General features: G+C 41.3%; 1 protein-coding gene across 1 annotated transcript; it reads left to right on the top strand.

The window, feature by feature from the left end:
- The first annotated feature begins 507 nt into the window (after positions 1 to 507).
- On the top strand, positions 508 to 20545 carry Mtpap (mitochondrial poly(A) polymerase). Its single transcript, XM_052157015.1, has 9 exons — positions 508 to 682; positions 4533 to 4705; positions 5365 to 5598; positions 7156 to 7380; positions 9896 to 10107; positions 10671 to 10897; positions 18230 to 18322; positions 18410 to 18483; positions 19306 to 20545. The coding sequence occupies exons 1-9, from the start codon at positions 526 to 528 to the stop codon at positions 19660 to 19662; spliced, it is 1752 nt and encodes a 583-aa protein (XP_052012975.1). The 5' UTR covers positions 508 to 525; the 3' UTR covers positions 19663 to 20545.
- The last annotated feature ends 1457 nt before the right edge of the window (positions 20546 to 22002 follow it).

The raw sequence follows: 22002 nt of genomic DNA, 5'->3' as shown, positions 1-22002 counted from the left end.
GTGGAATTCGGGAATAGAGTTCAGTTACTAAAATCTGTTTAGAAACAAATGGAGAAAGGGGGGAATATAATTAAGTTTTGAGTTAGTCAAAGGAACAACTCAATAGTCATACAAACCCAGTAAAGTTAGTAGCACTTAGCACTTAAAAAAAAAAGATACCCATTTAGGTATTTTTAAAGTGCCTATTTTGGGACAAAACAATAGCTTTAAAAGTCTGACTTGAGTCTGACTTCTGAGGCTCATTCCTCTTCCTCTTCAACAAGATATGAATAAAGCGTAACAAGTTAAACGCTGTATAATGGAGTAGCAACACCTCGCCAGAGTTCAGTGAGGCGTACAGAAAGTTAAATTCAGATCACGTAAGTATATGCAAACCTCAGCGATTTCCAGTCTGACCTCCGTATTTTGCTTTCTACGCGATAGTGCCTTCCTAGTTTGACCTAATGGGCTTCCCGTTGTCGCAGTCTCTCGGCGCGCATGCTCAGAAGCCCTGACCTTTGGCGTTTACTTCCTGCTGCCCTGACAATGGCTGCTCGCGGCGTGGGGCTCTTGACCCGTTTGCCCCTGTGTTCCCAGAGAAGGAACCGAGTCCCGCGCTCTGTTTCCAGGCACCTCAGTTGTCCAGGAACTATAGCCGCGAGCGTCGGGAGCGAAGAACAGATTTCGGGGGTTGCGGAAACAGGTGACTGGGCTGGCAGAGGCGGGCGGAGGGCGAGCGGCTACCGGCCCCGGGTCCGGTCTCCCTCCTGTCATCGTGGAGGACGACTGCCATGTACATCTATGAAATTGCTTGGGGCAGGAACACAGTTGGCGAGTGCTTTATAGTTCATCACAGATGAACAGTAATGCCCCATCCCTGACCGCAGCGTATCTGCCGTTGATAATCTGTCTTGGTTAGGGTTATTAGCGTTGTGATGAAAGACCATGACCAAAAGCAACCAGGGAAGGAAAGAGTTTGAGTTACATATCTCGACCCACTGTTCACTGGGGGAAGCCAAGGAGAAGTCTGGGGCAGAAGAAGATGCAGAAGCCATGGAAGCATGCTTTTTTACCAGCTTGCTCCTCGTGACTTGCTTAACCTGCTTTTTTATACTCCAGGACCACCAGCCCAAGATAGTACCACCTAAATGGCCTGGTCCCTTCGATTACCAATCACTCATAAAGAAAGTGCTTTACAGACTTGCCTGCAACACAGTCTTGATAGAGCCGTTTCTCAGTCGAGGTTTCCTTGTTTCAGATGACTCTATAAAACTAGCCAGTGCAAAATATCCATAAGATGTCGCCAAAGGCTGAATACACTACAGCCAAATGAACAGCTAATTTTCCTGGTTCTCAGATCCCTCTGCCTATGAAATATCTGTTTTATTATTTTGGAGTTTTAAGCACAACCCTTTTGGTAACAGACTTGCATCCGTTGTTTCAACAGGGACCTTCAAACTGTCTGTTGAGATTATGCCCTCACTGAGCCTTTTTTGTATCCCAGTAACCTGTGGATAGTTTTCAGAATTCTACCACAGCCTTGCAAGACATTTGATGTATGTTGAAATGACTGAATTGGATTTAGTAGAAGCAGCTTCTGTTGAAAATTCTTTAAACAACCCTGCATATCCAAATGAGGATTCTGCTAGAGACTCTATTGAAATTCAGCATCTGTGTGGTGGCTTAAGTTTGAGAGCATTTTCATAAGCGCTTTGGGACTTAAAGGAATACCTGTGGAGTAGAACAGAAGGCATTACTGCAACATTAAGTTTTAAATTTCTCCTATTTTTTTGTGTGCACATGTGAGTGTTGTGTGTGTGTGTGTGTGTACAGTTGTATATGTACAGGCGATGTGTAAGTGCAAGTGGGCATCAAGGTGTGTGGTCATCAAGGCAGGATCTCAATCAAACCCAGAGCCTGAGGAGGTGACTAGTGTCATCTGTTGCTCTGGGAACCCTCTAGCGTTTGCAGGTGAGCACCCCTGCCTACCTGGCCTTTACCTGGGCTCTACGGATCTGAATTCTGGTCTTCAAACTTCTGTGGCAATCCCTCTAACCAGTGTGCCATCCCCTCAGTCCTGCAACTCCAGTTTATAGATGAGAAGAAAAAAGTACGTCTGCCTTTCAGGCTCAAGCTTTGCCTTCTGTACAGTGGCAGAAACAACAGTCAAACTCTCCTGCCTGTGAGGCCTTTGGTCTTTTCCAGCTAGAGATTATGTTCCACATTTGTATCATTAAGATCTGTGGTGAGGTGGGCCAGGCAGAGCCTTTGCATAAAAAGAGACGAAAATGAGGAGCAGAGGAAGAACAGTCCAAAGACTGAGATCAGACTGACAGGGAGTAGTCTCTGTCCCTAACATGAACAAGAGAGTTTTCCATACTGTTAAATAAACATAACAGTTCTGTGGCTTGTACTCCTTCATACCAAAGTGAGGTAATACAGAGCACTGAAGTCTTCATACACTTAAGCAGAATTTGAAGGATGAATGGAAGTTGGCCAGAAGTTGGGGATAGAGGCAAGAAAGTTGTTAGCAAGTAATGTGTTGTGTGTACAGTGCTGTATGTGACAGGTATGTAATGTGTGTACAGTGCTGTTTGTGGCTGGTGTGTAATGTGTTGTGTGTACAGTGCAGTATGTGGCTAGTGTATAATGTGTGTACAGTGCTGTATGTGGCTGGTGTATAATGTGTTGTGTGTACAGTGTCATGTGTGGCAGGTGAGAGGGCAGAAGCAAATGACAAAAGGAGACAGGTGGTGCCAGCAACTTAGGCCGTGGCATTTAGACCTCGGTGTACAGGTAGAAGGGGCACGGTGGCAGGAGTGTGGACCATTGATTGAGGGGGACAAAGCAGGTGTGCCTGAGTCCAAACTTGGAGTTGGGCTGCTGCGATGGCCCAGGCCTGAGATGGATGATGACGGTTGTTGTGGAGTGGATAGGAGGGCACACATAAAAATCTTCAGCATCCAGGGCCGGAGGAGAAGATTGGTGTTTCTGCTTCTTTGCTCACTCGTTACAGTGCTGAGGGGCAAGCCTAGAATTCTCTGCTGTGCCCTAAGAACTTTGAATTGATGAGGACAGTTTGAGGTTCAGCAGTGTGCACTGTCACAATCCCAAATCTCCCTCTTTCCAATATGGGAGATTTCCCATAAAATCTCCCTCTTTTTTCTATTGTCTTAGAGTTTGCTAAAATCAAGATAAGGTATTTAGAGGGCTTTATTGGTTGGGCTCAAAGCTTTTGATTTTCATATGTCAGTTACAGCTCCCATTCTTTTCAGTCTGGAATTTTGTTGGGTGTGCTGGTATCAAACTTAGTGCTTCTTAATTTATAGAGTCTATCCTTTTATACTTAAAGTAGGCACTTTTAACTCTCCATTGAAAGTTAAGTAAGTCCTTTTGCGGTCAATGAATGTGGCTAACCTTGTCTACATAGTAAATTTCAAGCCAACCAGGGCTACAGAGTCAGACTTTGTCAAGGCAAAACCAAACCTTGACTGCACCTGTCCTCATCCCTCTCTTTGTAAAACTCCTTGTCTCTAGAAAGGTTCAGACTTTGTTTTGTAGCTCTAGGTGGTCTTGAACTTCACTGTGTGGCAGAAGGTGACCTTGAGCATGGGGCCCTCCTGTCTCTCTTCTCGTTGGGATTACGGGACATCGACTTTTCACGCCCAGTCTTATGTTGTACTGAGGACTGAACTCGGCTTTGTGTATGCTGGACAAGTACTATCTCTAGCCTTAGATTTTAATTTTATTGCCCTGTGATAGAATACCTAATCTTTGGCAAGTGGGTATCAGTTGTTTAGCCAGATCAAGAGTTTAGATGGAGAAAATCTTTACAATAATTTACAACAGCATGTTAAAAGTCTTAAGACCACTGTTTGATTATACTTGTATTAATTTCCTTTAGGCTTTTCAGTATTACAGATTGTACAGGTTTTGTGTGTATGTTGCCGAAGTGTTGAGTGAGTGGTTTTACTTTCTGAATTTTGCAGACTGTTTCTAGCATTGGTCTCAGGTATTTCAAATCACAATTTTAATTATAGTCACAGAGAATTGTATAGTAAGCCAAGTGTGGTGGCATACACCTTTAGTTCCAGCATTTGGGAGGCAGAGGCAGGAAGATCTCTTGAGTTTAAGGCTAGCCTTGTCTACATAGTGAGTTTCAAGCCAACCAGGGCTACAGAGTCAGACTTTGTCAAGATAAAAAACAAAAAGGAACGGAAAGTGTGTGTGTGTGTGTGTGTGTGTGTGTGTTAAGAGGGCAGATTGTGCAGACAGGCTAGAGAGGTGTTTATGGCCAAGCTGGATCACCTGACTTGGGTCCCTAGAAGTCACAGTGGAAGAACAGAACAGAACTGACTCCCGAAAGTTGTTCTCTGGCCTCCATATAGGTGCCAATGCACAGCTGCATGTGGGCACACAATAAATAAAAAAACCTTTAAACATGTTTGATTAGGATAAAATCATTTTAATGACATGTTTAATCTTCATAAACTTTATCAACATAATGTTTTAAATTGTATATGTGTTTAGAAATGTTTTTGTCTCATTTGTAGGCACTGAAGACAAGACCCTCCAAAAGAAATTCTCTGAGGTGCAGAAAGAGAGAAGAGAACAGGCTCAGCGGACTGTTTTGATACACTGTCCGGATAATATCAATGAGAAAAAATTTCTTAAGTATTTATCCCAGCATGGACCAATCAGTAATCATTTCTTCTACGAGAGCTTTGTATGTATCCCAGCTCTTATCTCACCTGGTAATGCTGCTGTGAAAGTAATTTGTTGCTTTTGTAGTGTGAATTCTTTAATGAGGCTTTTCTGCCTTTATTGCAGTGTTTTGGGATGATAGTTGGGGTCTAGCCCAGTCATTATCTAGTACACCAAAGACTCTTCGTTCAGTCCCCAGCATTGCAGAAAGAAAAGGAGTTGTCAGGACCTTATAATGGAGTGACCCTAATCTGAAGAGCTTAGAACACTGGTTCTCAACCTGTGGGTTTCAACTCCATTGGCAAACCTCTGTCTCCAAAAATATTTACATTATGATTCATAACAGTAGCAAAATTACAGTTATGGAGTAGCAACAAAAATATTTTTATGGTTGGGGTCCGCATGGCAGTGGGCACGTTGAGACTGACTTGGTCTAGTGCTATCGATAGTGGCAGAGAGAGGTCTGCGTGTGCTGCTCCGTGCTGTCCTGTGGCACCGATCTCCTCAGGCACTGCAGAGGTCTCTTCCTAATCTACTTGTAATGAGTTGTGTTAGAATGGCATCGTTTATAAATTCAAAACGCAGTACTTGTAACATTATTGTTATTTTGAGGACGCCATGTTAATGTGTTGAAATGTCATTATGAAGCATGTGTTTTCTTTTCTTATACTTTTCATACAGGGTCTCTATGCTGTTGTAGAATTTTGCCAAAAAGACAGTATAAACTCCTTGCAGAATGGAACACATACTCCAACCCAGAGCACAGAGGCTGCAATTCCATTTAAGTCACGTTTCTTGAACATAAGGCTGAAGAATCCATCTAGTCAAATATCTGGACAGACATCTGTACAGACAAACAACCAGTCGCCTCCTTCAAGCAAGAAGCTCTTTGAATTACTGAGCTGTGCCGAAAGTGTAAGTTTACATGTGTATTTCAGATTCTTAAGTGTATGTTTGTGCATTATAAACGTTCTGTACTCTGATCCATTATTGTTTAGTAGGTACAGCTTTTATAAGATGAGAAGAGTTAGAGGTGGACGTATAGCAGTTTCTGCTAAGAACTGATAGATGTAGTCTCTTGGGTAGATGTTGCGATTAGTATGTGAGATTATCTTGATAATTGGTATATGATCTCAATATTACTGTATGGTTTTCCTCCTAATTTCTTTTAGAGCAGTGAATTGCAGTCATAAATATCCTCACAGCAAGACATTCTTATATTCATAGAATCCATCTGTTTCATCAAAGGTGTACTTTTTAAATATGTATTTGCTTGATTTATTTTTTTACAACTCAAAATTTTATTAGTGAATGGAACTGGTTTAAGAAATTCTTTCTACTTGGGGGCTGGAAAGATTGCTTAGTGGTCCTGAGCACTTGGCTGCTTTTCCAGAGGACAAATTGGGTTCTCAGCACCCATGTCAGATGCTGACAGCCACTGAGACTTTAACTCCAGGACATCCGACCCCTCTCCTGGGGCAGTTTACTCTAATGTCTGTACACCCAGACGTGTACTTAAAAGAAACCTACACTACAGAATCGACTGAATGAAAAATAAGTCTCCCTTCTCCAGTTAGGGGCTCCCCAGGTCGTGATGTACCTCACCTTATGGCTAAGCCACATGTTACTGCAGTTTGGAGTCCTTTTGAACAATTTCGACCCTTTTTCTCCTTCTAATGCAATAATTAAGTGTCTGTGATGTATTATTTCTAGTTTTGAATTTTTCTAGTTTTGAATTTTTATCCTAGTATTGTTTTGTAATCTTGATTTACTTTTAGGTAGATTAGTGATCTTTACAAAAACCAGCTTATTTATTTACTGTTTTTGGTTTCATTTTTTGAGTTCTAATATTTTGCTTCTCGCCTACATATTTCCTTCACTGCCATTGATTTATTTTTTTAGTTAGTGCTTGGGCTGATTTCAAATAAAGGCATTGGAAGCTGTGACTTGTAGTTTAAATATTCAACTCTAGTGCACTTTTGGAGTCTTTAATGTCAGTCTTCTAAGGCGTCATGGGGCCTTTACTGCTTGAATTCTGTGTTTCTTGCCCCTTGCCTCTGGGCTGCCTTCCTGCTCTGATCTTTGTGCTTGTTCTGACCTCTTGTCAGATGCTTCCTTCCTTTCTTTTTGCTAAAACAATACTTCCTACCTACTTACTGCTTACAAAGAAAAGTTGTTTTAATTCTAAATTTTATTTTGCAAGCACTTTTAGTAGGAGTGCTAAGAATCAACTTTTGCCAGTTGATGGTGGTATTTGCCTTTATTCTCAGTACTTGGGAGGCAAAAGCAGGGGAATCTTTGAGCTTGAGGCTGCCAGCCTGGTCTATAGAGATTCGGTGGAAAAACTGCTTGCTGTGTAAATGTGAAGACCTAGAAGAAAAATCTTTAAGGTAAATCTTGTTAGCATGAAAATGACATTACTTTCCAGAACCTAAACATCTGTGTATTCTGTCCCTTTCTTTGGCCAGCTAGATAGACGACCAGGTGAACTCTCTCCTGAAGGCCTTCCAGCTCACAGAGGAGAACGTCAGGCTCCGCCATCTCACCTGCTCGCTGATTGAGGACATTGCCACTGCGTATTTTCCCAGCTGTGTCATCCGGCCCTTTGGCTCCTCCGTGAACACATTTGGCAAATTAGGATGTGATTTGGACATGTTTTTAGATCTAGATGAAACTGGAAAACTTGATGTTCACAAGGTAATAAATGTCTCTTTGCACAGCTATAAAAAGTTAGAAGAGAGAAGTCTTTGGACCTAATACAATTATAGCTGTTGATTTTTAATTTTAGTAAACATGATTAAAGAATGCAATTTATCTGCTAGTGATTATTTGAAGTTTTAAAGTCTTTGTGTTGGTCTGGTGTGAGGTCACTTACTGAGCTTCTTCTACATGTGTAGAAAGTTGGCTTCCTCTGGGTTTGGGCACTGGCGTTCGTGTCTACATGCATAGGTGTGCTTCAGACATCAGTAGGCTTCGATTTTCCCTGCCATCTTCTTTTGTTTTAATTACTTGGTAATTACTTGGTAATTACTTGGCTTATATATTTTCAAACAGGCTTTGAACCATTCTGTTTTCTACTTTTTTAAGATAAAACTTGGTGTTCCAGCTTTCAGCCTGTCTGGAAGTTATCTTAGAGTGCAGTCTGGTTTTCTTGAAGTCTTAGAATTACTTTTTCTGTTCTAGAATGGTTCTTGTTAGCACAGCCTTGAAAATATTTGTCTCTTAGAGTTAAGGCCTGCTCTGCCTCAGCCTTCTTGAAGCTGTCTTTCCCTCCCCCCTGCTTAAAATTAATCACCCCACCATCTTTTTTGTACCTTTTGGACACTTTTGTCTTTTGGGTCTTCCTGTCATGTCTATGAGTGATTGATCTGACAGACTTCCCCTGTGTCCTAAGATGAGCAGGGCAGGTATGTGTCTGATTTACCTCTATCACAGTTCTAATCTTGGAGCCAGCAAACCTCTGTATGTTCATGTAGATGAAATTAGCAAGGGGTAGAATGACCTCAGAGCTAAACATGTCAGATTTAGTAAGATTAATGTGTGTTGGAAATTGGTTTTCTATAGTTTTGCTGTTTTGAGAGAAAGTCTTACATGTTTCAGGATTTAGGCAATAGAAGTAAAAATTAGTAACTATGTCCCAAATAGTGTTTCCTGTTGTCTGAATGACTGGTCTGGGCTGTGTACTTAGTTTATGTGTTTTGTTTTTTTTTTCTCATTAAAAGTTTTCCACATGTAGTGCTATAGGAACAGCAAATATGAGAACCACTCATGGAGTTAGCCATTTCTTCAATTTTTCTGTGTATATAATGTATGTGTGCACATGGGGTGTGTGTGCACGCACATGTGTGTGCTTGATAGAGGTCATGGTTCAACATGGGTGGTCATCTAGGTATGCACACACATGTATGTAATAATCTGTAGCGGTCAGGGTTCAACATGGGATGTCTTCTTCCCTACCTTTGAGACATCATCGCTACTGAATTCAGTACTCTGATTGGCTAGACAAGCTGTCCAGTAGCACTGGTTATATGCAGACACTTACCAATGGAGCTATTTCCTAGCCCTATTTTGTCAAAGTTTTGTTTATTTGGTGGGAAAATATCCATGTATTCTCTATCATCCATAGTAACATTGTTTTATTTCGGTGAAGAGTCTATTGGTCTGATTAGCCTACATGGTCTCCTGCTTTTCATATCATCCATTCTAAGCTTGATTATGCTTTGGCGGCAGTCAGTGTCCCAGATCTCGGTGGCCTTACACATGAGCTCACTGTCTCTTGCTGAGGCTGAATCCAGAGCAGCCTAGCATCAGCTTTCTGGTCGCCCCTCTCTCTCTAGCAGCCAGGCTGATTCATTCGTCTCCGCCTGTGTCCTTCCTACCAGTGAGCATGCGGACAAGAACATAGAGAGCTGAGGTGTGGCCCTCCATGGCTTGTTCTGATCCTCCCTCAGAAGCCTCTGCTTACACACAAAGCGCACGCACATGGATGCAGGGTAGCTCAGCACCGTGCACACATGCATGGGGCAGCTTCACTGGCTGTCCTCAGCCTCTGAGCCCACTGCTCAGTACTGGATTTTTTTTTTTTCTTTTTGCGGCATTACCTGCACTTCTGTATATTTTGTATCCTTTGCTTGTGAGAGAGCGAGTCTAGCCTCACTCACTGCTCTACTATCTGCTCTGCATGTTAGTGGCTTTCTTTAAAAACCATCTTGGGATGAGTTAATTTCAAATATATTTGTTTTAAATGGATGATGTTTTTCCTTGTTCACTTTTCTGTTGATCTTTATCTAAGGACACCTCTGTGTCTTGTTTTCTCTTGTTGATCTGTCATTCTTCTGCCTGTATCCTCCCCACCGTTGTGAGTTAACAGGTCCGTTGGGGTGTTTGCTGGCTAAGGAGAAAGGGCAGGTGTGTGTTGAGGGAATGTGTGTAATAAGTGAGTCTGTGGGTATTAGTTCTTTATGTATATACTCTACTACAGTACATGTGTTAATCTTAAGTCAGTGGTTTTGCAGGTTAGTGCTTGTATTTCACAAAACTCAAAGGCTACTAAATATCTTTAAGTCTATTTTGCTGTGATTGCATGTGTTTCGGTATTGCTTTGTTTGGCTGGAAGTTATTTAGATTTAAAATCATCCTTTCTCTAAAGTTTTTTTAAAAAAATTCTCTTCCCCAAAAATCCCTTCATAATTATCAATGTTTTCATATTCAGAATACAGGGAATTTTTCTATGGAATTTCAAATGAAAAATGTTCCTTCAGAAAGAATTGCAACCCAGAAGATCCTATCTGTAATAGGAGAGTGCCTTGACAATTTTGGCCCTGGATGTGTGGGTGTTCAGAAGATACTCAATGCTCGATGTCCACTGGTGAGATTCTCCCATCAGGGCTCCGGATTCCAGTGTGATCTGACTGCTAACAATAGGTATGGCCTGCTAAACGAATTCATTTAGATGCGACTGTGCTGAGTGAGGTGTTAGCTCAACTCTTGTTGTTTACAAACAGTAGCTCAGAGCTCTTTCACACATACGTCAATAATGAATGGTGTCTTTGCTTTAATGGGGTATAAAGGCCCATACCTGTACTCCCCATTCTGTGGAGTAATTCAGGAGGATTGTAGGTGTCACTGTTTTTTAGATTGTTGCATTGGCAGTGAGTGTGTTTGATATTTGAGCATTTACATTGAATTGAATATTGGCAATGCATAGCCGGTTTGGTGTTGAGGCAGGGTGGTATAACTCAGGATGGACTCCAGCTTGCTTATAGCTGGGGCTGTTCTTCAGCTCCTCGTCCCCATGCCCTGACTGCAGTGTAGCCTGATTTGCAGGTGTTTGCCACCATGCCTGTCAGCATAGTTTAATCATGGTATTCAAAATGTAGGCAGAAACAGTGAGATACTTAGATCTGTTCCCAGATGTGTCTTTTATTTGACCCTTGTGTCTTAACTTGGGGTTTGAAGTTTTTATTTTTAACTTTTCTGTTTTGAAGTATTGCTTTGAAAACTTCCGAACTCCTTTATATATATGGCTCCCTGGATTCGAGAGTAAGAGCTTTGGTGTTCAGTGTGCGATGCTGGGCCCGGGCACATTCCTTAACAAGCAGTATTCCTGGTGCTTGGATTACAAACTTCTCCTTAACAATGATGGTCATCTTTTTCCTTCAGAGAAGATCACCTCCCATTCTTCCAACTCTGGATTCCCTAAAGTCCATAGCAGGTAAGACTAGAAGTAACCTTCTCTCTTTTTGACACTGGGTAGACATTTACCCTGTAGAGTCAAAGCACATATATTTGTAAGTCATGCCGTTTATGTCTTTATTTTTAAATCTAAAGATATACGGATATAAATTTTAATTGTGATTCCAAATTTTAAGTGCTGTGTGTGTGTGTGTCTGTGTGTTCACCATCAGTCATAAGAACTGGTGTTTTCAAGCTAGGCCTTTGGAATTGAGAGTTGTTTCTTATTTGTGTCCATTGACAACTTGTTTATCATAGCCTTCCAAGAGCTGGAACCTCTCAGTTGGCCTAGTCTGAGATGAAGTTGAAAACGAACTTAGGTCCAGCTCTGAATCTGATCGCAGTTCCCAGGCTTTCCAGATTCTATCCTTTCCAGACTGCTCTGTGGTGTCTGAAACTGCTTCCTGATGTTGTAAAGATTCTCAGTGTACTTAAATTTGAGTTTAAAATTAGTCCTAGATATATAGTGTTTTAAATTCAGCATGCTATTTATGTTATGAGTAAATTGAGATTTTGATAGCTTGCTAGAAGAGATGGAAAAATATTCTAATCTGTAAAAGGAAGATAATTCAGGGGGATATATATAGAAAGTGTGTATATACCGTTATAGTTGTCCCATTGTGCATGTTACTCTAAGGTAATTCTTAAGTGTGTGTGGGTCTTCTCTGTTTACCCAGAAAGGAATTTTATTCCTATGTAATGAGTTATGAACTATGTGTTATTGTTTTAAACCATCTGCTTTCTAAGCTACAGTATCCTCTGCCATTCTTCCCTGTGTGTTTCCATACCCACCCACCCACACTATGATTGTTCTCATAATGTTTTTTTTTAATCTACTCCTTTAGTCATAATTAAATTTTTGCTTGGACTGTGCTTTCTCTTCTCCCTGCTACCTTCCCTTAATTCAAATCAGAAGTTCCTGGAAATGCAGCAGATGTTAGTATAGTTAACAACAGAGCTGAGAAAAGGCTGAAGTGGTTGGTTGCCAGAGGGTAAGCACGGTGGGGCGGGACTTGGACTCAGGTCTGAGCCTGAAACAGAAGGCAGCAGCCATGCCTGCGACCCCTCCTCCCTGGTGTCCTTCATTCATGAAGTATTTAGTGAGTACATGTGTCAGGTAGACAGTTTCCAACTCTCATCAATGAACAACTTGTAACAGCCCTCCTTATAATGCTCCTGCTGGGCACACTGATGCTTTGCCATTGAGACGTCATCCTATCATGGAGCACTTGGGATCTGGAAACAACAATAACAACACCAAAATGGAGTATATCATTACTCTGTTCCAGTCTCAGAGTCCTCAGCCCTAGTCAGGCCTCTGGCCTGCCCTGACCCCTCCTCCTGGCCTCGAAGACTGCCCTGGCATTGCTCCCACAGTGTTCTTCCCTGCCCTCCAGCTCCTGAGTGTTCACAGAGGCTTTCATAAACAGTATCTGATGGTCTCGTTCTCTTCCTTGGAATTCTTCAATATCTTCCTGGTATCTGCCAGTAATTTTAATACAAGAGTATGGTTTATAAACAAACTAAAATATATATGTTAAGAGATGGGACTGTAGCTTAGTAGTCCATTTCTTGCCTGGCAAATAGAAGGCTCGGAGTTCATCTCCCCCATAGCCTCCCTCCCTCACAGTATGCTGTTTTCATTCTAAATCATTTCAAAATGCCATAAGAGGTTATTTTAGGAATTCCTTAGTTTTCTACCAAAAGACATCCAACCATTGATTTTCACAGACTGATTAGCAGTTAGTTCTCTATAACACATTGTAGGTATAGTTGTCATCAGTTCAAAGCAGAATTTACTTTTTGCTTACTTTTTAATTTTCAGTTTTAGAATTGCCATGAAAGAACATTTCTTAAGTGAATGTCTGTTAATGTGGTAGAAATCACTTTGAGGTGAACTTACCAGAATAATTTTTCCTGTTTATGTGTTTAAAGTTATGGCATTAGTACTTGCTGATTTCCATAAGGCTAGTATTAATGTTGATTGAGAAGTCTATGGCTAAGAGAAAAAACAATGTTAAACCCAAAAAATACAAGACAGCGTGGGAACTCTGTGTTTAACTGGCTGAATGTCTTTCATATTTGATTTCTTCTGAGCCTCTCATTTAGAACACAGGATAGTCTTACCAGTATATTCCCTTTAAACTAATTTTGTTTTCTTGCTTCTTTGGTTAATTCCTGGAGTACCCTTCAGAACCTCTAGAACTTTGCAAACCAGTGTTCAGTGCCTAGGCTGAGGTGAAAGCCTACATTCTCAGCATTGCCACATACATGCCTTTCATGACCTCCCTCTTGGTCGGCACCTCTTCTCCTTCTCCTGGGGCCTCTTCTCTCGGTCTCAAGTGGCCGCGCCCTCTGTACCTGCTCTTTCACCCCTCCCTACCCGTGCCTCTGTGCTCTGTCATACCGCTGTCCATGGAGAACTGCCACAGGATGAGTCCCTACAGCAAAAAGACAGACCCAGTACTGAGTGCCTCTCATTTGCCAGGCTTACCTAGCCTTGCTTCCTGCCCTGCAGGAAGAGGTACTCTGTGCCTCCGTGGGCTGGGTGCTTGTCTACTTCAGCAGTGCACTGTTGTAGGTGTGTAACGTACTGCAGGGTCACAGCTGCATTCTCTGCATGTACTACCCTGCCAGCTCTAAGGCATAGCTTGATTTTCCCTATTTATTTCTTATGTAAAAGACATCATTACAGTATATATTCTCTTGGATCTGATTTTTTCAGCATTATCTTTGGGAGCCACATTCATAATATTATATTTATGAATTACTCATTCCATTGAGGAGCGAGGGTGGCATAGGGTAAGATGAGAAGAAATATGTAGTGAGGAAGTTGAGAAAATACAAACAAAACCGTAGGGTTCTCTTGCGTGGGTAATTTGGAGAAATGCGGCAGCAGCTGAAGGACATCATTACCGAAAGGATAAATGTGAAGATGGGGAGGAAGCAATCGAGAGGTCTGTGCACGGAGCCAGTTTGAATAGTATTGACTGTCGCATAGTAGTTTAAGTGAACTAAAGGTGGGAGAATAGAGATAATACTGAGAGTTATTCATTATCCTCTTACTTTATTATATAAAGGTGCAAGCCCTCACTCTGTCCAAATCCCCTTAGAACATGTTAAGACGCCGTGGGGAGGGGATATACACCTCCATTCCTCTAGCACAGTCATGCTGCATTCTGCTGACCCCTGCTTCCTTTATTTCTCCGAAGGAAAAATGTACAGTCTCCTCTTCTTTACTAGGGAAAGTAAATGTGGCATCTCCAGTTCGCATCTCCACACCGTCCCTTCAGTCTCAGAGGGCGTGTGCTCTCCAGGATTTTCTGGGCTATTCCATGTGCTTGTCTTGTTTGCGACAGTTGTTCCTTAGCCTAGTCATGAATCAGCTGTGTACCAAAATGTAGAACTACCTAAAAGCCACATTCTGAAGTCCTCCCAGACTATGGTCAGCAGCCTGTGTCAGGGACTCAGGCCCGTCTCTGCAAACACTGGGCCTGCTGACTCCACTTTCTGAAAATTCCACTGATCCGTAGCATTTGATTCTTCTGTGGTTTGCCCTTTAATTTCAGTGAGTCTGAATAAATCAGCTTTTTCTTTTGTAGATTGTACTTTTGAAACTTTGTAAACTTTGCTTAACCTTAGGTGATAAAGATGTTCTTAAGGTTTCTTTGGTAAGTTTTGTTTTATACTTTTTCCTGTTACCCATTTCAAGTTAGTTCTTTTTGGCATATGAATGTCTGGTTATTCTTAGCACTGTTTGCTTTTAAAATGGTACACTTTTTGTACCCTCACCAAAATCAATGACAATAAATTATCCCTATCTGTGTGTACCTACTTCGGGACTGGCATGTGTCTTCAGGCGCTGTCTGTCTTCCCTTTGAGCAATACGCAGTGCTTGGATGGCAGTAGCACTGCAGTGCTGAGTGTGGCGTAATGTGACTGCTACAAGTTCATTCCGTTCAAGCCTGCCTCTGTCTGCCTACAAAGAGCTCTGCTAGGTACTCAGAAGAGTTGATGTCTTACTAGGTTTAGTCCAGTTATTTGTGCTTTTCATTAATTTAGTTGACAGTTTGACACATACATACTACCTTCTGGTCACATGTGTCTCCCCCCATCCTCCACTAATCCTCTCCCTTTCTCCCACCAGATCTTCACCCCACTTTCATTTTAGTAGTCAAAGGTAACTGTGTCTATCCTATGGGACAGACAGTGTCCATGTTTGGGTGATACTTAAGTAGGGAAAGAACAGGGAAAGAAAAGAGGAAAAGACTAGAAAACCAAACCATTTATCAAGCTTGAATGCTAAGATGTGGAAAAAACAAAGATGGCCTTACCTTAAATCAAATTGCCTTTGAGTTTCAATATTTTCTATGAAATCTTTTTAGTGAAAAAGAACACTGTGATGGCCAGTCTTGTGTCAACTTAACACACAAACTAGAGTTATCTGAAAGGAGGGGGGCCTTACTTGTGAACATGCCTCCATAAGATAAGGCATTTTTAAATTAGTGGTTAATGGGGGGGCCAGCTCGTTGTAGTTCTGTCTCTGAGCTGGCAGTCCTGCGTTCTGTACATGAAAGCAGGCTGAGCAGGCCAGGAAGCAGCACCCTCCATGGCCTCTGCATGGCTCCTGCTCCAGGATCTTCTGTTCGGACTCCTTTGGTGATGAACACCAGTGTGGAAGTGTAAGCTGGTATTTGGTCATGGTGTTTGATCTCAGTCATAGAAACCCTAAGATAAATACATCTGTAGAGAAAGTCTCTGGGTTTTTGAGTATGTTTATAGAAATATTTTTAGTGTGGCTTATTTTTCTGTGTTAGTAATTTTTTAAATCAGAACCCGGTTTTTTTCATACAATATGTTGTGATTATGGCTCCCCCTCCCCAACCCCTCCCAGAAGATCCCCACTTCCCCACTGACCCTTGCCCTTGTCCACAGCTTGGTTTTTTGTTTTGTCCCAGAATACAAGCAGGCAGCTTAAAAAAGTAAGATAAAGTAAAAACATACAGACAGATAGAAAAAGCCGCTGAAGGAAAGCATAAGAAACAGACACAAATGCCAACACACATATTTGCACATACAGAAAACACATGCAGACAAAATTGGAAAGCATAATACATAAGCAAAAGATCTGTAAGGGGAAAAAATGTCCAGACATTGTGAGACAAAAAACCTCCAAAGATAACATTGAGATTGTTGTATGTTAGCCATCTACTGCTGGGTGTGGTTTGTGTACTGCATTGGAAAAACCTTTCCTTTCTGATTGGTCATCAGTTGGAGATAGCTTCTGGTGGATTAGGAATGGAGACTTGTGTCTCGTTTCCCTCAGCCCTAGGTGCCCATCCAGCTTAGACCTGTGCAGGCCCTGTGCGTGCTGCTAAGGTCTCTGAGTCCTTGTGCGACTCAGTTCTCTTGTGTCTGTAAGGCTCTGGCTCCTTGCTGTCTTCATCTCTCTGTCTCTTAAGATCTCTCTGCCTCCTCTTTGGAGGATTTCCCTGAGCCCTGACGGAGGGACTCGATGAAGCTCTGTAGATGATATCTTCAGGAGTAGGCCTTACTATCTGTAGAGAGCAACCGAATAGCCTTGGCAGTAGCCTGGGTTGTTTAGGGATTTCCATGGGGCCACTTCGTTAGTAATGTTATAAATCAGAGACACATTTCTTGGGTGAGGGGGACAGCTGCTAAAAACGGTGATATATATTTGACTTATGCTGTGTCACATACGCACACAAAATAATAATAATATGAGCTGGGCGAGGTGGCACATTCCATTCATCCCAGCACTTGAGAGGCAGAGGCAAGTAGATCTCTGAATTTGAGGCCAGCCTGGTTTACAGAGTAAATTGCAGGACTAGAGCTACACAGAGAAACCCTGTCTCAGAGTAGGGGGATACACACACACACACACACACACACACACACACACTATATATATATATATATATATATATATATATAGTGTGTGTGTGTGTATAATCTGTTGTTACTTGACATAGTAAAGCATATGTATACATATATATATATATATATATATATGTATATATAAATTTCAAAAAAGTAAAAGTGTTTCTATAGCTGGGTAGTAATGTGTTGGTTTTGTGTATAGTTTTGGGCATGTGATAAGGTTGCACACAGTTGTGGAGGGTATAAAATTCCACAACTTAATGGAATTTTATAGGACCTAGGCGTGAGCAGAAGAGGAAGAGGTGGGTCCCTCTGTTTCTTCCCTTCAAGGACATGTATGTCCTCGATATGTGTTTACCACTTCCCAAGAACCAGGCTGAGAATAAGTCTCTAACACATGGCCTTTGGGGGACACTCCATATTGAAACTGGAGCAGTAGAACATATAACATTGCAAGGGAAATCTCAGTAATGTGGATCTTATTTTGTAAAAAAAAAAAAAATGTAAAAAGCATAAGAAAAGAGTTTTCTCTTGGGAATTATAGACATCCACAATAATTCAGATTATAAAGTATCTGCTATAGAATAGATATGGTTGTGGGTCAAACTAGGAGAGGGATAGATACAGGAGAGTAGTCTTTTTATTCCTAGACTAGGGCAGTCTGGTGACATCATGCCAATAGTCAGAATGCAGTCAGGTAAGTTTCAGTAGAGGATGGCTTGTCCTAGGAAATATTCAGACAGCAGGTGGCTGCTGATCAGCCTTGTGAGACTGGAGTTTGTTTCTGAGAAACATTGTGTACGTTGTATATTGGGACTCTGTCTAGGGTACCTAGTAGATTTCATGGTACTTGTGGATTTAGCAAAAATAAGGAAAATGATTCCATCTCAAGATAAATGCTAGTAGGAAAGTGAGTGCCTGGTTTAATGTAGTCTTAATTAGTTTGTTTCCTGAATTACTAAATTCTGATCACTCTGGAGTTCTTCATTTGATAAATTAACATTTTTTAAACCCTTTTAGAACAACTAGTTTGAATCATTGGACCAAAGCATAAAACTGTTAAGAATGTAAACGGAAATCAGTTTCTGAGTAAGGATGTCCCACCTGGAGTTTGTCCAGTGGAAGGTAGAAACTGCCTGTTTCCATTCATAACTAGGAAGCTCAGTACTTCAAAAGATGGGTTAAAATCTTGGAGTTGCTATATGCTAACTTCAGTACAGTGAAGGAAATGCAGCATTGTGTCCACTGTTGTGTGATCATTTCAAATGCTTTGTAAGTGGAGTTGTAAAATCTATGAACTAATTACATATAACATGACTAATGATAAGACATTGGAATTTTACTTGGCTAATTCATAGTTCTGAAGGAAGAAATACTTTATAGGATGAAACTCTATTTCTATGTATTTAAGATGCTGAAGATAGATGTATTCTAGAGGGGAACAATTGTACATTCATCCGGGATATGAATAAAATTCAACCTTCTGGAAACACAGAAACATTAGGTAAGTCTTTCTCTTTTTTTTTTTTCTTGTTCCTTTTTGGGTTCTGACAGATTTTCTTCTAATTCTCTTTATCTTCTTTTCTTGCAGAATTACTACTAAAGGAATTTTTTGAGTATTTTGGCAATTTCACTTTTAATAAAAATTCCATAAACATTCGACAGGTAAAGACTGTCAGCATTTGTTATAAACTGACTGCTGCTGTACTAGTGTTCTCAGTTGATTCATTTTAAAGCACTTTAATGAATGCTTAGTCATGAGATGGAACTGAGATGGCTGTGACACTTGACTGAGCTCAGCATCCATGGAGCTGCGAGAATAGGAGACAGCTCTGGCATCTGATGTTGTCACGGTACATGGTCTGATGTGGAATAATAGCGCTGGAGTTTACGTATAGTTGTTTAAACTGAAGATGTGCTCGGTGCAGAATTTGTCTTATTTTTGAGACAAGTGTTGTCATGTATACCCAGATTGGTCCTGGGCTTGGGATGCTTTTGCCTCCATATCCCAGTGCTGGGATTTCAGGCATGTGCTACTACCCTGACTCCAAGTCCCGAGGATGGCTAGATCTGACTGCTTCCCTCAGTTTCAGCGGTTGGGGCTTAATTTAGTACATGCCACTTTATAAAGATTGACTTCATTTATATTCTCTCTCCCCCTCCCCCTTCCATCTCTTGATTCAGACCCTTCTCTTAAGTAGAAGTTGTGTTATGTAAAGAGGGTATTTTATTGATGATCTAGTCCAGATACCTTCCACCTAAGCACTGACGTCATCATTCATAGATCATAAATCTAAGTAATTGTTTTCAGAGACTACTTGTAAACTGTGAGGGAAAAAGAACAGCTTGGTCATATCTGCACTCATATAAATGCATATGTTCCCAAGACCCTTGGGAAAGCAGTTCTTTACTCTGTGACTTAAGTTGGTCTTGTGTGTTCCTGGCAGCTAAGTCCTTACATACTTGTGTCTTCTCTGTTGTCTGTAGGGAAGGGAACAAAACAAGCCCGATTCCTCTCCTCTGTACATCCAGAATCCTTTTGAAACATCTCTCAACATAAGCAAAAATGTGAGTCAGAATCAGCTACAAAAATTTGTGGAACTGGCAAGAGACAGTGCCTGGATTTTGGAACAGGAAGACAAGGATCAGCCTTCGAGTAGGCAGCCCTGGGGACTGGCTGCCCTCCTGCTGCCACCTGGGGCAGGCCACGCTTCTCTATCCCGGAAGAAGAAGAAAAAGCCGATGAGTGAAAAAGTCAAAGGCTTGCTAGCATCCATAAAAAGCAACAGCCCTGTCAGTCCCACAGATGCCAGTGGAAAGCGAGTGATCAGTACGCAGGCGTGATGGCAACATTTTGGACTTCCAGGAAGAACTGCCACCAAATGTTGACAGGCCTTAACATTTACATATCTGGTGTCATCACCCTTTTACTTGGTCTGAAGTTCTGGATATTTCCTTCTGATCAGGTGGAGTTAATTAAAATATCAGTGACAAAAATTTGCAAAACACATTTGAGCTCTGCAGAGTGAATGATAAAATGAATTTTATCAGCATCCTGGTTGATACTTCTGTCAGTCTCTAGTTGAAAATCACTTCAAAACCCTTTCAGTTACCTTTATATATAGGTGATGAATGCAATAAAGCTCCAAATTTGATAGAACTCGTTAGTATCTATTTTCTATTTTTCAATCAAAGTTCTCCTATTAGGTGTTTTGTCTTCTGGTTAGTTATAAAGCAATGAGCTTGTATCTCATCGGGCTCCTTATGCAGATTTTGTCTTTGTTGATTTTCCTGCCCCTTCCACACCTCCTCCTCCCACTTTTCTTCCCCTACTAGCCCTCAGTTGCCTTTGCTTCGTGTCTGAGCGACTGTTCTGCTACTCTGTCGGTTCCCTTCCCTGTATAGTCTTCCCCACAAAGGTCCCAGAGTTTCATGATCTGTACCTCATACTGCTTCACACATGATATCAAAAGTGAACCCAAAGCTCACACAGGAGAGGAAAGGCACAGCTTTGTCCTGGATCTGTGGTACTTCAAGCAGAATTCCCCCATTCCTAGTTAAACAGGTTGTGTTTGATTTCCCAAACTCTGTCTCTAACACATAAAAATGCCGACACTTCAGTCACTGCATTCTGTGTTCCAATCAGATATGTAGAATTGTGGATATATTGTATTTTCAAGTCAAATTTTATTTTTGTTTTCAAGAATAAAACCTTTTTTCTACTGAATTGTGATAACAGTATTTCTAATATTAATTTCTGCTTTTGAGATCTCTTTGTAAGAAACAATATATACACAGAGAAATATATTTTACATTGTATTCTGTGAAGGATGGTACAGAGTTTAGAAACTGACTCCGTGGTGGGTTGCTGTCCCTGGCTGCAGAATGAGTATGGTAATAGTGCCTTAAGCTGTAAGCTGTATTACTGCTCGCTGAGCTACAAGGAAGGTGTTGGTCAAAGCCTGTCATAGGATGCTCAGCCTGTTCTCAGCAATGCTCCTGCTCTTGAATTTGACTGGGGACATTATGGGCAGAACCCCAGGTCTTGTGTGTCCTGGGCAAGTACTTGTCACAAGAGAAGTCCTAGCTCCTGCTACGCATTAGAGTTCATAGTCTTTACTATTTTTCCTGCTATTCAAATTTTAACCTTAGAGCTTGCAGTGGCAAACTTTTTGAAGTTTTTGGACAGAATGCTAATGAATTGGAATATTTCAGGAAAGTCTTCCAGTGTTTCCAAAGGGAGTCTGCCCGCAGGGCTGTGATCTCACGTCTGAAGGCAGGCCAGTGGCGGTTTTCTTCTACTGGTGTCCAGCAAAGGCTGCTTTCATTTGTTCCTTGAAGCTCATTTAGTTGATATAGAGCTTGATGTTAATTTTAAAAGCAACTATTTTGAGTTTCTAGTTGAAATGATTCTTTTTCCCTAGTCACAGGTGTTTGATCAGAAATTTACTTCTGTGTTTTTTAAAGTTAGAGTAACTTAAGCACATAAGGTGCCTGAATATGTTAATATATTTTTTTAAAACTTACAGCCTATTGTCTCTTACCTTAACACTGATAATTTGTCATTGAGATGTGGGTATGTGATGAATCTAAATGTATGAAATTCTGTTTCTGAGATAGTCAGTGTCGCTCTGGGTGGCCATGGACTCACTATGGAGCAAAAAGAGTTGGAACTCCTGATTCCCTGCCCCAGTCCCCCAAGTGCTAGAATTACAGGTATGAGTCACCATACCTGGATAAATTTTTTTAATATGCAATTTTAAAGGTTTAATTAACTTCTTTTTTGCTATAGCATTCCTGTTATAGCAAAGTAGGTGTTTTGTTCTTGGGGGCGGGGGTGTTGCTGCTGTTACTGTTTGTGTGTTTTCTTTTTGATACCAGGATTAATTGATGCCCAGGACCCTATACATTCCATTTAGACTGCCATTCTACCATTGAGTTACAGCCCAGCCCCATAGTAAATAGTCTTAAATGGTATTTAACTGAATTAGACTAGTGTATCACAGCTGTGTGTGTGTGTGTGTGTGTGTGTGTGTGTGTAGGTGTAGAGGTCACCATTTAACTTGGTACACCCATTTGATTTGTTAGACTGGAACAGCAAGGCCAATGGGTCTCCTCAGTACTGGGATTACAGGTGTACGTTGCCATCTCTGGCTTCTGTGGGAGTGCTGGGATCAGACTCAG

This window comes from Apodemus sylvaticus, chromosome 14, assembly GCF_947179515.1.
Source record: "Apodemus sylvaticus chromosome 14, mApoSyl1.1, whole genome shotgun sequence".
Taxonomy (NCBI): domain Eukaryota; kingdom Metazoa; phylum Chordata; class Mammalia; order Rodentia; family Muridae; genus Apodemus; species Apodemus sylvaticus.
Note: the sequence above shows the minus strand (reverse complement) of the source record. Positions and strands in the feature narration are given on the sequence as shown.